Genomic DNA, 16,985 nt, shown 5'->3' on the forward strand with positions numbered 1-16,985 from the left:
TCACGTTTTGTAGTACATGTTTGGTGTTTCTATTCATTGCTGAGGCTGTGGAATGCACAAAGGCCAGGATAATAGTCATCTTTTCGCTGTGCAGAGTGAAAAAATTCTGTTTTATTTTTTTTTCAGAGTAAAAACTTCTTGATGTCTCTGCTGCCTTTAGTATTCATCAAGACAATACTATGTTTATTCAAAATGCTTTACTGTTTGGTTTTGCTTTCAGCTGTGTCAGTGCAGGTCTTCCTAAAACAGAGGCAAACTGGCAGCATGTAGCAAGTGATTTGAAAAGAATTGAAAGTCTTATGCAAGTAAGTGTATTTATATTTTCCATAAAGTACCTGGTATAATTGCTGTGGGGTATACCTCTCCATGTGTTTGGCTGTCAGTCTTAATGAAATCTCACTTGAAACAGTAACATTTTTGTAGAAATGTATGAGCCTTGTAAAGCCTCAAGTGAAATTGTTTACTTACAATTTTCAGATCCTAATTATCTTTAAAACTCAATTTATAAGTGGCCCAGCATGAAGAGCTCTCTGTCACCACAGACCAGAGATTCCCTTCTCCTACCAGAGAAACCAGGCATCTTTGTGGTGCTTGCAGGGTGGAATGGCCTGACCCAGGGGAAGGCTGTCTGTTCTGAGGGCTAGAGAACCCCCTCTCCCACGTGAAGACAGCAGCTGGCCTGGTAGAACCTGCAGTGGGGCAGGGAAGAGGAGCCCACTGACAACTGTGGCCAGGGAAGTGCCTTTTCCTGGCAGTGGGTGACACAGTAAGGACCAGTGGGAGTCCCAGGGGCATGAGGTGAGCCATCCTTCCAAGTTAACACCACAAAGACTCTAAACACCGAATTGTCATTGGAATCCCAACACACAAACAGGTCAGAACCCGCATATTAATCCTAACCAGGGTGGTGGCAGGCTGAAACAGAAGATTTAAATAGAACCAGCGTCTTTTACCATAATTGCCAAAGTACCGGAATACAATGGAAAGTCACTCATCATATCAAGAAGCAGGAACATCACAACTCGAATGAAAAAAGACAATCGACAGATTCTGAAACTGACATGGGTTAGATGTTGGAATTAGTTGAGAAGGATTTTAAAGCAGCCATCATAAAATATGCCAGCAGGCAATTACAAATACCATGGAAAACAATTGAAAAAAGCAGAAAATCTCAGCAGAGCAATAGCAATATGTAAAAGGAACCAAATGGCAATTATAGAAATGAAAAATACAATAACTGAAATACAAAATCAATTGGAGGGCTCACTAGCAGAATGAATATGACAGAAGAAAGACAGTGACCTTGAAGACAGAATGATAGAGAGAAAACAGACTGAAAAAAAGAAAAAGAAAACCTCAAAGATCTTGGAGACAATGAAAGATTCAGCATTCCCAGCAGTAGCATCCCAGAAGGAGAGGAAGAAGAGACTGCAAGTAAGAGACAGCCCTCGGCCGAATCGATAACAAAACACAAATTAATTTTATGCTTGTCTACAAGGAATTCACTTCAAATGCAATGACATAGGTAGGTTGCCATTAAAACGAGAGAAGATATATCCCATATCGTTGGAGGTTGAATAAAGTCCCCTCAAAATTCACGTCCACCAAGAAGCTCAAAATCTGACCTTATTGGGGAATAGGATCTTTGCAAATATAATTAGTTAAGATGAGGTCATGCCGGAGTGGTTTGGGCCCTAAATCCAATGACTAGTGTCCTTATAAGAAGTGGACAGGACACATAGAGACTAACAGTAAAGTGGCCATGTGAAAATGGAGGTAACCACAAGGCAAAGAAGATTGGAATGATACAGCCACAAGTCAGGGAAAGCCAAGGATTGCCAGGAGCCACAGGAGGCCTGGGAGAGCGAGGGAAGGATTGTTCTCTAGAGCCTCCAGAGAGGGCATGGCCCTCCTGATTTTCCCTATCGTTTTCCTGGTTTCAATTTCAGTCATTTCTGCTCTTTATAATTTCCTTCCTTGTGCTTGTATTGAGTTCATTTTGCTCTTCTCTTTCCAGTTTCTTGAGATGGGAACTTATTTTGCCCTCCAGAACTATAAGGAACTAAATTGTTGTTTTAAGCCACTTATTTTGTGATACTTTATTGCAGCAGCTCTAGGAAATTGATAGACAAGCCCACAGTAATTTAAAAAATCAGAACTGGCTGTATTAATATCAGGTAAAGTAGACTTCACAGCAAATGAAATTACTAGAGTTAAGAGGGACATTACATAATGGTAAAAGATTAATCCACCAGGGAAACGTAATGATCTTACACACCAAACAATAGAGCCTCAAAATGCATGAGGCAAATACTAACAGAACTGAAAGGAAAAAACAGACAAACTCACAGTTATAGCTGAGGACTTGACCACCTCCTCAACAACAGTTAGAGCTATGAGACAGAAAACCAGAAAGGATATAGAAAAACTGGACAACAAGGATATAGAAAAATAGTCCAGAAAAACTGGACAACAAGGATATAGAAAAACAGTCAACCAACAATATCTAATTTACATAGATAGAATACTTCACCCAATAACCAAGAATAAACAGTTTTTCAAGCACCATTCACCAAGACTGAACATATCCTGGGCAATAAAGCAAACTTGAACAAATTTATCAGAACTGAAAGCTTGCAGTGTGTTCTCTGACCACAGTGGAATCAAATAGAAGTCAATTATATAAACACAACAGGAAAATCTCCAAACACTTAGAGATTAAATAATACACTTCTAAATATTCCATGGATAAAAAAGTCAGTCTCAAAATATATTTAAAAATATGTAGAATGGAATGAAAATGAAACACAGCAAGATATGTGGGATTAAGCTAAAGCATTACCAAGAGGGAAATTTATAAACCTAAATCATGACATTGGAAGAGAGGAAGGATCTCTTCAGATCAACAATCTAAGTTCCCACCTCAAGAAACTGGAAAGAGAAGAGCAAAATAAACCCAACACAAGTAGAAGGAAGGAAACAATAAAGATAAGAGCAGAAATGACTGAAATTGAAATCAATTTCAAAAGGAAAACAATAGGGGAAATCGATGACACATACAGCTAATACATTATTTGGAAAAAAATCAATAAATTTGATAAACCTCTGATAGACGAAGATAAAAAGAATGATGACACAAATCATCAATATTAGGACTGAAGTTGGGGACTACCACTACAGAACCTGTAGTTGTTAAAAAGAATAATGAAGAAAAACTATAAAAAGCTTTACTCTGGTAAATTTGAAAACTTAGTAGAAATGGACCAATTCCTCAAAAACCACAAACTGCCAAAACATAGCAAAGATGAAACAGATAACCTAAAAACTTGTAGAACCACTAAAGACATTGAATTTGCCATATATTAGCTCCAAAAAAAAAAAAAAAAGAATCTTCAGGCCCAATGTCTTTTACTAGAGCATTCTAGTAAGCACTAAAGGAAAAATTAACACCAATTTTAAAGTCTCTTCTAAAAATAGAAGAAGAGGGAATACTTTCTAACTCATTTTAGGACACACATATTACCCTGATGCTAAAACCAGACGAAGACAGTACCAAAAAAGAAAACTACAAATCTCTCTAATGAACTTAGATGCAAAAAATATCAATAAAATGTTAGTTAGAAAGTCAAATCTACCAATGACCAAATGGGATTTATTCCAGATATTCAAGACCTGTTCAATATTTGAAAATCAATCAATGTAATCCATCGTATCAACAAGGTAAAGTAGAAAATCATATGATTACATCAATTGACGCAGAAAACATTTTAAAAAGACAACACTTATTCATGATATAATCTCTCAGAAAACAAAGAATAGAGGGAGAACTTCAACTTGATACAGAGCATATACAAAAACCTAGAGCTAACCTCCTACCTAATGGGGAAGGACTGATTGTTTTCCCCCTAAGATCGGACACACGAGGCAAGGATGTCTTCTCTCACCACTCTTATTCAATATAGTATTGGACCTTTAGATAAATCAGCGAAGCATGAAAAATGAAATTTAAAAAGCATAAGGCAAGAAGAAAAGAAAAGGCACACAGATTGGAAAGTAAGAAATACATTAACCCAGGGTTTTTTTTGGGAGAAAGTACCAATACATGGTACTTGGTACACCAATACGTGGCTGTATTTACGTAGGGAATGCAAATTGAAACCACAATCACTTCTCACCGTGCACCTAGAAGACAAAACAATAGCGATAATGCCAAATTCTGGCAAGATTGTGGAGAAATCGGATCATTCATCTGTTGTTGGTGACAATGTAAAACGGTGTAGCAACTCTAAAATAGTTTGGCTGTTTCTTATAAAACAAAACATTCATTTACCATATGATCCAACAATTGCACACTTGAACATTTATATCAGAGAAATGAAAACTTGTGTTCACACAAAAACATGAACGTGAATGTTCATAGAGCTTTATTTCTAACAGCTAAAAACTGGAAACAACACAGATGTCCTGAAACAGGTGAAGAGTTAAACTATGGTAGATCGTTTCATGGAATAATAGTGAGCAATAGTAAAGAACAAATTACTGGTACAACAAGTTGCATGAATCTCCAGAGTATTATGCTGTGTGACAAAAGCCAATCTGGATAAACAAATGGTGGTGCATCCATACAATGGAATATTTTTCAGCGATCAAAATAAATGAGCTATGAAAAGACATGGAGGAAATTTAAAAACATATCGCTAAAAGGAGCAAATCTAAAAAGGCTACCTACTATATGATTCCAACTATATGACATTCTGGGAAAGGTAAAACTATGGAGACAGTAAAAACATCAGGGGTTGCAAGAGTTTAGGGGAGAGAGAAGGATGAATAGGCAGAGCACAGAGGATTTTTAGGGCAGTGAAACTATTTTGTATGATACTGTAAGGGTGTGTCCATGTCATTATACATTTGTTAAAACCAAATGTACAACACCAAGAGTGAACCTTAATGTAATCTATGGACTTTAGTTAAAAAATGATTCACTATCCACTCATCAATTGTAATAGATGTGACACACTAATGTAAGATAGTAGTACAAGAGGGGATGAAAGAGGGGTGGGCAAGAGGATATGTGGGAACTCTCTGTACTTTCTGTTTAGGTTCTGTAAACCTTTCTATAAACCTATGGCCACTCAAAAAGTAAAGTTTTGTTATTTTTTTGAAAAAGTCACATGCTGTATGATTCTATTTGTATAACATTCTTGAAATGATATCAAAGCAGTGGAGAGGCAGAGAAGTGGTTGCCGGGAATTAGAAGCATAGGGTGGGGGTGAGATGTGTGGGGAGGACTGTGATTTGGGCTATGGAAGAGTAGTCGGAGGGTCCTTACGGTGATGGAATTGTTTATCTCAGCTTGGTAGTGGTTACATGAATTCACACATCTGATAAAATTGCTTAGAAACACACACACTCTCACTCACACACACACACACACACACACACACACTGTAGAGCACATAAGACTGGTGAAATCCAAACAAAGTGGATGGATTGCATCAGTGCAATTTCCTGGTTGTAACATTGTACTATGGTTATGCAGAATATTACCATTGGGGGGAAATGGTGAAGGGGACACAGGATCTCACTGTTTTTTCTCTTACAATTGCACATGAATCTAAAATTCTCTCAAAATAAAGAATTTAATTTAAAAAGCTTAATTTAATGTTGCCTGGTTGTTCTCATTATATCTAAAGCAGTGCATAATCTTTTATATCTAATTTTGTTTCCTTTCAGTCTATACATATTGATGCCACTTTATATACTGAAAGTGATGTTCGTGTGAGTATAGTTTATTTTTTTCAAAAGTACTATATTTTCCAGTTTTCAAAAATCTAAGAAGTACATTTTCATAACTTGACTGAAATGTGTATACTTTTTAAATATAAATTTTGGTATGTTCTTACAATAGATGCTCAATGAGTTTTATAAGTAATTGTTGAGCTTATGGGACTTGGAGACAATGGGCTGGCTACATAGATGCTATTTTCCTAAAATATATGTATATGAAAGCCTTTTCCATCAATGTCAAACAAAATGTATTATACACTTTTGTGATGCAATTAGATCATGATGTAATTAAACGCAAGAATCAGGTTAACTGATTCAATTTAGAAGTATCCAACATATCACTTATTTCGAGTGCTGTAGTGTATTACCATATTTAATCGTATTTTCTACAAAGTGCTTAAATGCATTTATGTTCTACATTTTGCATGAATCTCTGCAATTGTTGAAAAGGATTCTGGCTGGATTCTATATGAGAAAGGAAACACAACCCATAAAACCTATCAGAATTCAAAAATGATCTTGAACTTGTTTCATTAATACACTGACGTTGTCTAAAGGCATGTATTATTTCAATCATGTTGCTGGTCCTTTCCCTCTGGATTGGTTTTCTAAAAATCAAGAAGCAAATCCCCACTTCTTCACCTCCTGGAAAACAAACTCTATATTGTGTACACTCAGAACAGTGAGTCCTCTCTCTGTTATTCCTCAGTTAGAACTTCTCTGAGATAGAAGGTTTTGTCCCCACCAAGACTTCCTTCGCCCTGGAAAGAAGCCACAGCCAGAAACTAGGAAAAGTAGATATTCATCAACCCATCGGATAGTGGTGCTGACGTAGAAATTGTCTCCCTTCTTTGGCTTCAGCAGGTTTTCCATTTTCCTTTGCATTTTCTCAAAGTACAAAGCAGTCCATTTACCACCAACATTCAGCATCCTGAGGTTGCTTGGTTTTTTGTTTTTGTTTTTGTTTGTTTGTTTGCAAGAAGATAACCTTGCAACTCAGGGAAAGAAGCTGAGATTGAAATTTAGATTTAAACCCCGACTCAGTCACTTCCTAGCTGTGTTACCTTGGAAGTCACTCAATATTTCTGAACCTCAATTGTATTATTTATTTTATGATTTTGTTTTATTTATTATTTACTTTATTATCAGTTGGGGATAGTATTTACCCTTTCCATCCTGAGCAGCTGCTGTGCCTGATAAGGAATACAGTAATATCCCCTTATCCCCAAGGGTTGCGTTCCAAGACCCCCAGTGGATGCCTGAAACCACGGATGGTACCAAACCCTATATATACTATGTTAGTTCCTATACATACATACCTGTGATAAAGTTTATTTTATAAATTAGGCGCAGTAGGAGATTAACAATAACAAACAATAATAAAATAGGAGTTATAGCAATATAGTGCAAAGAGTTATATAACTATGCTTTCTCTTCCTCTGTCTCTCTCTCTCTCTCTCTCAAAATATCTTATTGTTTGGTACTCACCCTTAGGGTATGATGATACTAGACGATGAGATGAAGTGAGATGAATGACGTAGGCATTGTAGCATAATGTTAGGCTACCATTGCCCTTCTGATGATACGTCGGGAGGATCATAGAGCCATGACCTATGAATTGTTTATTTCTAGAATTTTCTGCTTAATATTTTTTGGACTGTGGTTGACCACAGGTACCTGAAACCATGGAAAGCAAAACCACAAATGGGGGACGGGGGGGAACTACTGTGCTGCCAGTGCCAGGCACGTGGGTATGTCTCCTCCTTCATTCATCTACTCAGTATTTGTTCAGCGTCTGCGGTGTCCCAGGTACTGTGCGAGGTATGTCAAACAAGGCATGGTCAGATCCCAGACGCTCATTACATGTTTCCTTTCTTTTAAGTTTAGGTTTATGTTCAAGTAACCTGTGGGAAACATATTTTTGTGGTACCTCAAAGGTACCTTTCTGATTTGGTCAGCCTGTGAGTAGGGACTACCTCCATGTTGATTTTTCTAACATATTTCTTAGAAGCACATCTGCCTCTGGAACTCAGGAACTTGCAGGAATAGCATGCTTAGCAGCTACCATTGTTTAAAATGTTAACGATACAATCTGATTCTAAAAATTCTTCCATGTGTACTACCTTTATTAAGGTTTTGAGAATCCCAGGCAAGTATCATCACCCTTTCACACAGAGGAAATGTCCTTAGTGAGTAAGAGTGGCCTATAATTTCCATGTGTTCTAGTTTCACTTCTGTACAATATTACCATCCTGCTTGATTGTTTTGTTGTCAGTTTGTTTTGGTTTCGATTTCAAAACGAAAAGGAAAAAAATAATCAAGCTGCTTCCTATGTAATACGTCTTAGGGGTATTGTGTTTCTTTGTAAACTATTTGGATTGACTTTTTAAAACACCAGAATATTGCATCTGTGAAAATGAATAATGGGACAATAACTCATGTATTTTCAAAATGGTTCTTTGTAACTCTGTTTTCAGCCCAGTTGCAAAGTAACAGCGATGAAGTGCTTTCTCTTGGAATTGTGTGTCATTTACCAGGAGTCGAATAACATGGATATGAAAGATACAGTATATAACCTTATCCTCTTAGCCAACAGTAGCTTGTCTTCTAATGGGGTGAGTTATCCAACAGTTGTACAGTGTTACATCGGATGTTTTTGGTTTGATTGGAGGAGTCATGAGCTGGATATCGTGGACAAGCAGACTCTCCGAAGGGAGAGGGAGTGAATTCCAGTGGCGTGGCATCCAGAAATGGCAGCATCACTGGTGTGCCCACAATCCTAAACTGTTCAATATTTATCCATTCAACAAACATTTACAGCATGATGTCAGCCAGTGTGCTTTCATGCTAGAGTGACAGTGGTGAACCAGTCAGGCCACTGACCTCAAGGTGTTTATCACCAGGTGCAGTGGATAGACATTAGTCTAATTATATAATTAAGTGTTTAGCATGAGTAATAGTAATTCACATTTATTGGGTTATTACTTCGGGCCAGGTACCATTCTTCAAGGGTTAAATGGTAATTCATTGAATCCTCACAATAAATCTGAGAGATAGTTATCCTTGTTTCTGTTTTCCCGTTGAAGTAAGTGGAGCCCTGAGAGCTTGAATCACTTCCTCCAATTCACTCAGCCAGCAGAATGGGGAGCCAGGATTCAGACCCCAGCAGTTTCACTCCAGAGTCGTCTTATCTACTGAAAGGATAAATGCAGCAACAGGATAATAATAAAAATACAATCGTTTGAGCATAATTTGGACTATTCTAAGCAACATGAACCGTAGAGGGTTCCAAGAGGACACATATCAGGGACGCCCATGGAAAGCTGGGGGATCAGCTTACGCAAAGGCCGTGAAGTACAAAGGAGTATGGCTTTCATGACAAAACTAGTGGCCAAGTGGATAGAAAGAAGCTTTATAAACAACAAAGGCATAATATCAATTCATTAATTTGACAAATACTCGTGGGGCCCCATTGTAGACTCTCATAAAAACAGAAGGGAGAAAAAACAAAAACCGCACATGGTCCCGGCTCTTAAGGAGAGAGGAAGCATAAATATACCAATCAATAAGCAAGTGAATAATAAGGCAATAATTTATTAAGTCCAGTGGCCAAAAAGAAGGCAGGTAAGGGGGCTGGGATTCGATTTTAGAGGTTTGCCTCCTGTGCTGACATTTGGCAAAGATAGGAGGGAATGAGACGTAAGGATACCTGGAGGAGTATGTTCAGGCAGAGGCCAAAACGCAAAGACCCTGAGCAAGGGGGGGCTGGACACCTTGGGTTTTTCCTAACAATTACAGGCTGCTTTAAGTCTGTGCTTAACTGTCTCGTTCTCAGTGATGTCGATGTCACCTCTTTCCGGTTGCAGTCCCATCTCCACGTCGGCATTCCCTATCCCCTCTCGGCATGTCCCTCTCTCTGATATACTATGTATTTTCCTTAATGAATATTGTCTGCTCTTCCTGACTAGAATATCAGCTTCAAAGGGGCAGGTATTTTTATGTTTTTCAGCTGTATCCTAACTCCCAGAACGATGCCTGGCCCAAACTAGATATTGAATATATTTATGAAATGAATATATTAATGCTTAAAATACTCCTGAGATACGTTATCTCTATCTTGTTGATAGAAAGACTCAGCCGTGCCACAAATAAATTCATCACAGGAACAGTGGGCCCCTCTTCCACATGCATGTTCGTGCTCACGCCCATCGTGACACAGTGTGGCACATGTCGTGGAGGAAGAGGGTAGGATCGCACAGTCAGAGACCTGGACTTGCAGAATTTCATCGATGATGCCAGCTGAGATGAGTCATTTCATATCTGCCTTCCCATCCGACGTGATTATTTTTCACGATCAAGTAGGACAGCATTGTATGGACTATGACAGTGCCTGGCCTGGAGTCCGTGCTTGATAAATATTGGGGAATCTGCGTTTCAAATGCTTAATGGATGTAACACCCAATTTTGATTTTTGCTGGCGTAGCTTTCATGGTGAGGATGACCTCTCCAAAGGGTATTTATGAGTACCCCATTTGGGATATTCTGGTTACCCATGAAACTGTGTTTCACTTACAACATTGTGGTACTCACCTAACTGGTTCAATTCAACCAGTAATGATGGGGTGCACACTCTGTGCCACGCCCCGTGCTACAGGCCAGGAAATACACGGCCTCGCTCTCCTGGAACTGCTTAGAGAATAGGGGTATAAACAGGCACAAAACTCCACAACATCAATGTAATATGTGGTGTGCTGTGAGGGACACTCTACACAAGGGATTCTGCGAACGTAGCAACGAGACAGTCAGCCCAACTCTGGGAGCTTAGAGGGTCAGGAAAGACTTCCTAGTGGAGACAGCACTTGAGTAATCTCAGGCGCAGTAATAGTAGTATCTGGAACAGGCTGTGAGGGACAGACAGAAAAGGAAAGGCACTGAGGCACGGAAGGGCTTGCTGTGTGCCTGGGGATGCAGGCATGAGCTCAGTGTCCCTGGGGCATATCATTGAGACAGTGGTGAGAAGTGCAAGAAATAGGTAAGGAACAGCTCAAGGAGGGCCTGTGTACCATGTAGGAAGGCATAGACTTCATGCTAGGGTGGATAATCAGAAATCATTGAGGGGCTCTAAGAAGTCCATCGTCTGACAGACATGGCGTGTGTTTTTCAACGTCCTTAATCCATTATCGGAAAAATAAGGCCAGTTCTTGAAGTCTCCCAGTTCTTCATAATATGATATTAATTTGCCCAAGTTTTCATGTCTCAAGACCTCACCATATGGTTCAAATGATGGGCTATTCCCGGGAAAGAAATATATCAGAGTTTCCAACAGAATTCTTTCTTTTTCTTTGCAGACTATAACTGAATCTGGATGCAAAGAATGTGAGGAACTGGAGGAAAAAAATGTGAAAGAATTTTTGCGGAGTTTTAGACATATCGTGCAAATGTTTATCAACACTTCCTGATTGTACCTGATCCTGTTCAGCATTTCTGTTATTAACAAATATCTTCGCATTGCTCACTGGCCACGAAACACTCTGCGTGTCAAATATGCTGCCAAAACATTTTTCCCAGCGAGAAGATGATCAGGATCTTGGACCAGATGAACTCTTAGAAATGAAGGCAGAAAAATGGCATTGAGTAACATGGTATCTACGAACTGTCCTCAGCCTTATTATGTTCCTTTGTTTTTAATTTATTGTTGAAATTGTACATTTGTAGCGTAATATAAAAATGTTGAATAAAATTGTGTACATATTTTATCCTTTGAAATTGCACTGATATTTTGACTTCCTAAAAGAAAACAGAGGACCTTTGTTCAAGGTGATAAATCAAATTATTCACCAACTAGGGAGGCTGAGCACAACTGCTATGGGTAAACAGTACGCTCTAGCTAGTGTGGAACTACTGACTACCAGCTTTTGTTTACTTCTCCACTCTATGTGTAGTACTTAGAGGAAGACGTGACTGACAACCAAAGAAAAAGGAGGAACTAGGTGTGAAACCAGCCCTCTACTCTATAACTTAGTTACTGACATAAAAGAACTGTTAGAAAAGAAAGAAAGAAATTGCAAGTACAGGCATGTAGTATATCAATAAATCGTGGGCAGGGGTTACACTAAATACCTTCCCTGATAGGTAGAATTGTGTATAGAAAACTAACGGTTGCAACAGTGTTTATATTTCATGGTTTTCCAAGTTCAGGTATTTTATTTTCACATTGTTTTGCCGTGTTTGTAAAAGAAACTGCTGATGTGTAAGAGCCAACATTTTTTGACATAAAATAAGTGTTTATATAATTTTTTGCAATATGTGGTCTAAAATTTGCAAGCTTTCTTTTAATGACTTATGACTGAAATGAAATATTCTTGTCTTAGCACACATTTCTTTCTGGGACCCAGTTCACTTCTGACAACCTTCACCACCAGGCTGTAGGTAGGAATTAATCTCCTGTGAATTTGCTTTCTTTCCATTTCACTATACAAACCAGTTCTCTATGGAAACAGTCTTTTATTACCCAGTGCCCCATTCATGCGCCTGTATTCCATTGTCCTCATCAACGTACGCTTAAAATTTTCTTTCAAGATAGTTTTGGAGCAATCTGTATCCAATTTGACTTTTAGAGAGTCATGTGTTGGCTCTCAGTTTGCTCCCTGATCTCAGGCCAGACAAACAGTATTTGGCAGCCACACTTTAAAGTTTAGGGATTAGGATTGTGGCAGTTGTGTGTTGCTTGTCTTTGTGTCCCCCTTTTTTTTTTTAAATTTCATCTGAGATGGAATTTTTTAAATTTATCTTTTATTGTTTCCCCTAGCTTTTCTATTGATGAAGAGTAGGAAAAAAAGCACTATTTTTTTAAAGTTTATTTGGATGATAATTGTTAGCAAAGTTACATAGATCTCAGGTGTACAGTTCTATAATACATCATCTATATATCACATTGTGTGTTCACCACCCAGAGTCAGTCATCACCATATATTTGATCCCCTTTACCCTCATCTACTGTCCCCTCCCCCCTTACCCTCGGTAACCACTAAACTATTGTCTGTGTCTATGAGTTTTTCTTTCTTCATTTGTCTTGTTCTTTTGTTGTTTTCAGTTTTATATACCACATATCGGTGAAATCATATGGTTCTCGACTTTTTCTGTCTGACTTATTTCGCTTAGCACTATAATCTCAAGATCCATCCATGGTGTCTCATATGGTACTATTTCATTTTTTCTTATGACAGAATAGTATTCCATTGTGTATATACCAAATCCTCTTTATCCAATCATCTATCAAAAGATACTTCGGTTGTTTCCATGTCTTGGACACCATAAATAAAGCTGCAGTGAAGACTGGAGCACATTTGTCTTTATGGATACATTTTTTGGGTAGATACCCAGGAGAGGGATTGCTGGGTCATATGGTAATTCTATTCGTAATTTTTTGAGGAACCTCCATACTGCCTTCCATAGCAGCTGCACCAGTCTGTATTCCCACCAACAGTGTATGAGGGTTCCTTTTTCTCCACAGCTTCTCCAACACTTGTTACTATTTGTCTTGTTGATGATAGCCATTCTAACTGGGGTGAGGTGATATCTCATTGTGGTTTTTATTTGCATTTCTCTGATGATTAGTGGTATTGAGCATTTTTTCATGTCTATTGGCCATTTGTATGTCCTCTTTGGAGAAATGTCTCTTTAGGTCCTCTGCTCATTTTGTAATTGGATTGTTTGTTTTTGTGTTGTTGAGTTGTTTGAGTTCCTTATATATTTTGGATTTTAGCCCCTTATCGGAGGCGTTGTTTGCAAAAAGTCTTCTCCCATTTGGTTGGTTTCCTCTTTATTTTGTCAATAGTTTCTTTTGCTGTGCAGAAGCTTTTTTTTTTTTTTAAATTTATTGGGGTGACAATTGTTAGTAAAATTACATAGATTTCAGGTGTATAATTGTGTATTACATCATCTATAAATCCCACTGTGTGTTCACCACCCAGAGTCAGTTCTCCTTCCATCACCATATATTTGATCCCCCTGACCCTCATCTCCCACCCCTCTCCCCCCTTACCCTCTGGTAACCACTAAACTATTGTCTGTGTCTATGAGGTTTTTTTCTCATTTGTTTGTCTTGTTCTTTTGTTGTTTTTGGTTTATATACCACATATCAGTGAAATCATATGGTTCTCTGCTTTTTTCTGTCTGACTTATTTCGCTTAGCATTGTATTCTCAAGATCCATCCATGTTGTCACAAATGTTCCTATATCATCTTTTCTTACCGCCGAATAGTATTCCATTGTGTATATATACCACAACTTCTTTATCCATTCATCTATCGAAGGACATTTTGGTTGTTTCCATGTCTTGGCCACCGTAAATGAAGCTGCAATGAACATTGGAGCACACGTGTCTTTATGTATAAATGTTTTCAGATTTTTTGGGTAGATACCCAGGAGAGGGATTGCTGTGTCATATGGTAATTCTATTCGTAATTTTTTGAGGAACCTCCACGCTGCCTTCCATAACAGCAGCACCAGTTGCAGAAGCTTTTTAGTTTGATATTCCCATTCATTTATTTTAGCTTTTACTTCCTTTACCTTTGGAGTGAAATTCATAAAATGCTCTTTGAACCCAAAGTCCATAAGTTTAGTACCTATGTTTTCTTCTATGCAGTTTTTTGTTTCAGGTCTTATGTTTAGGTCTTTGATCCATTTTGAGTTAATTTTGGTACATGGTGACAGATAGCAGTGTACTTTCATTCTTTTGCACGTGGCTTTCCAATTCTCCCAGCACCATTTATTGAAAAGCCTGTCTTTTCTTCATTGTATGTTTTTTGGCTTCTTTGTCAAAAATTATCTGTCCATATCTATGTGCTTTTATTTCTAGATTCTCAGTTCTATGCCATCGGTCTGTGTGTGTTTTTCTGCCAATACCATGCTGTTTTGATTATTGTAGCCCAATAGTACAAGCTGAAGTCAGGGAGTGTGATACCTCCAGCATTGTTCTTTTTTCTTAGGATTGCTTTGGCTGTTTGGGGTCTTTTGTGGTTCCATGCAAATCTGATGATTTTTTTGTTCAATTTCTTTAAAAAATGTCATTGGGATTTTAATGGGGATTGCATTAAGTCTGTGTATTGCTTTGGGTAATATGGCCATTTTAACTATGTTGATTCTTCCAATCCATGAGCATGGAATGTCTTTCCATTTCTTTGTGTCTTTTTCAATTTCTTTTTAAAATACCTTACAGTTTTCAGTATATAGGTCTTTCATATTCTTGGTTAATTTATTCCTAGGTATTTTATTCTTTTTGTTGTAATTGCAAAAGAAATTTTTTTTATTGTTTCTTTTTCTCAGATTTCATTATCAATACACAGGAATGCAATGGACTTTTGTACATTGATTTTGTAGCCGGTGACTTTATTCGTTGATTGTTTCTAATAGCTTTTTGGTGGACTTTTTAGGGTTTTCTATATATAGCATCATGTCATCTGTAAAAAGTAACAATTTAACTTTTTCATTCCCAATTTGGATGCCTTTTATTTCTTTCTCTTGCCTGATTGTTCTGGCAAGGACTTCCAACACTATGTTGAAAAGCAGAGGTGATAGGGGACAGCCCTGTCATGTTCCTGAAGATAGAGCAAATGGCTTCAATTTTTTACCATTAATTGTGATATTAGCTGAGGGTTTGTCATATATGGCCTCTATTATGTTAAGGTATTTTCCTTCTATACCTCTTTTATTAAGTGTTTTAATCATAAATGTCAAATGCTTTTTCTGCATCTATTGATATAATCATCTGATTTTTGTCCTTTATTTTTTTTTATGTGATGTCTCACATTGATCGATTTGCATATGTTGAACCATCCTTGTGCCCTTGGGATGAACTCCACTTGGTCATGATGTATAATCTTTTTAATGCATTGTTACATTCGATTTGCTAGAATTTTGTTTAGGATTTTTGCATCTGTATTCATCAGAGATATTGGTCTGTAATTTTCTTTTCTTGTGTGTGTGTTATCTTTACCAAGTTTTGGTGTCAGCGTAATGTTGACCTCATCAAATGAGTTAGGGAGTATTGTCTCCTCTTCAATTTTTTGGAACAGTAAGTAGGACAGGTATTAGATCCTCTTCGAATGTTTGGTAGAATTCACTAGTGAAGCCCTCTGGTGGTCCTGGACCATTTCAAACTGTTAGTTTCTAATCCAATCCTTAGATAAAAGTTAGCCTCCCTCCAGTATTTGTGGAATGGGGGATGGAAAATCATAATGGCAGTCACATTGCCAGTAATATTTTACAGTGACCAATAATCCATTCCAGTTATCGAAACACACAAGTAGGTTTAAAAGTTGGCATTTTTAGTCCTCAAAATTAGGATTCCTCCCAAATTAATTACTTAACATGGATCACTTTGGTTGATCTTAAGACACTCAAGGCATAGATATGCAAGTTCTTAAAACACTCTTAGCTAACTTAAGAAACAAAGTAATCGTGTAAAACAATCTGAATTTTATTTTTCATGCTTGTGTTATTAACAAAATCAGTCTTGCCTTGTATTTCATAATTTTCCCTTCTTGAGCTGTTCTCCATAGTCAACCAGCCCAATGTCATCTGCTTAGACAAGGATACTATGTTTATGCCTCATCTATTGTCCTAAATGCTGAAAGTGTTTGCCGTATATTACATATAATAAAGAAAGAACAAATCCATAGGCTTAGAATTCCAAGTAGTAAAGGTAAGCCTAATAAAAATCAGACGTACAGTTAAAAGTCACACTGAGAAATTATATTCTTATCTTTTCTTAATTTCAGCTACAGAAAAAGATGTGTGAGAGAATATTATTTCTAACCTCTCTCTGAATCAGCAAAGGACTGGAAGGCAGAGGACGTGGAAATGAACCAAGACAGAATTGGTGAGCCCAAAGTTTTTGAAAACCTAGTCACAGTCTAGTTTTATATACTCTCATTCTTTATCTTGGAACTGAGAATCAATGGAGTTATTTTGTTTTGCTGCTGTTGCTGTTGTTGTGAGAAGAGCTTATATATTTTGGTATGTTACTGTTTATAGCCATCAAATTCAATGGCGCATAATGTCAAACTGACATATACAATATGAAAATCAAGTAATATGATGTCTCTCCTCCCCCTGCACACAGAAATACTACAGAATGCATTTTTGTTCCTTCATCTGTGTTATATTAGGTTTCGTGTATGCTTTCTGCTTTCATA

The 16,985-nt window shown here is 37.6% G+C and overlaps 1 protein-coding gene across 4 annotated transcripts in view; it reads left to right on the forward strand.

The window, feature by feature from the left end:
- The window catches only part of IL15 (interleukin 15), a 62,558-nt gene extending 50,366 nt beyond the window's left edge, over positions 1-12,192 (forward strand). For 3 of the 4 annotated variants that reach the window (XM_033135489.1, XM_033135490.1, XM_033135491.1), the window contains 4 exons: positions 221-305; positions 5,734-5,778; positions 8,265-8,402; positions 11,136-11,747. In XM_033135489.1, coding sequence (XP_032991380.1) covers positions 221-305; positions 5,734-5,778; positions 8,265-8,402; positions 11,136-11,246 — 379 coding nt within the window. In that variant the 3' untranslated portion in view covers positions 11,247-11,747. Of the gene's footprint in view, positions 1-220; positions 306-5,733; positions 5,779-8,264; positions 8,403-11,135; positions 11,748-12,158 lie in introns of those variants that run through there. The other variant, XR_004425667.1, reaches the window with a different exon arrangement.
- Positions 12,193-16,985: the final 4,793 nt, after the last annotated feature.

This window comes from Rhinolophus ferrumequinum, chromosome 18, assembly GCF_004115265.2.
Source record: "Rhinolophus ferrumequinum isolate MPI-CBG mRhiFer1 chromosome 18, mRhiFer1_v1.p, whole genome shotgun sequence".
Lineage (NCBI taxonomy): Eukaryota > Metazoa > Chordata > Mammalia > Chiroptera > Rhinolophidae > Rhinolophus > Rhinolophus ferrumequinum.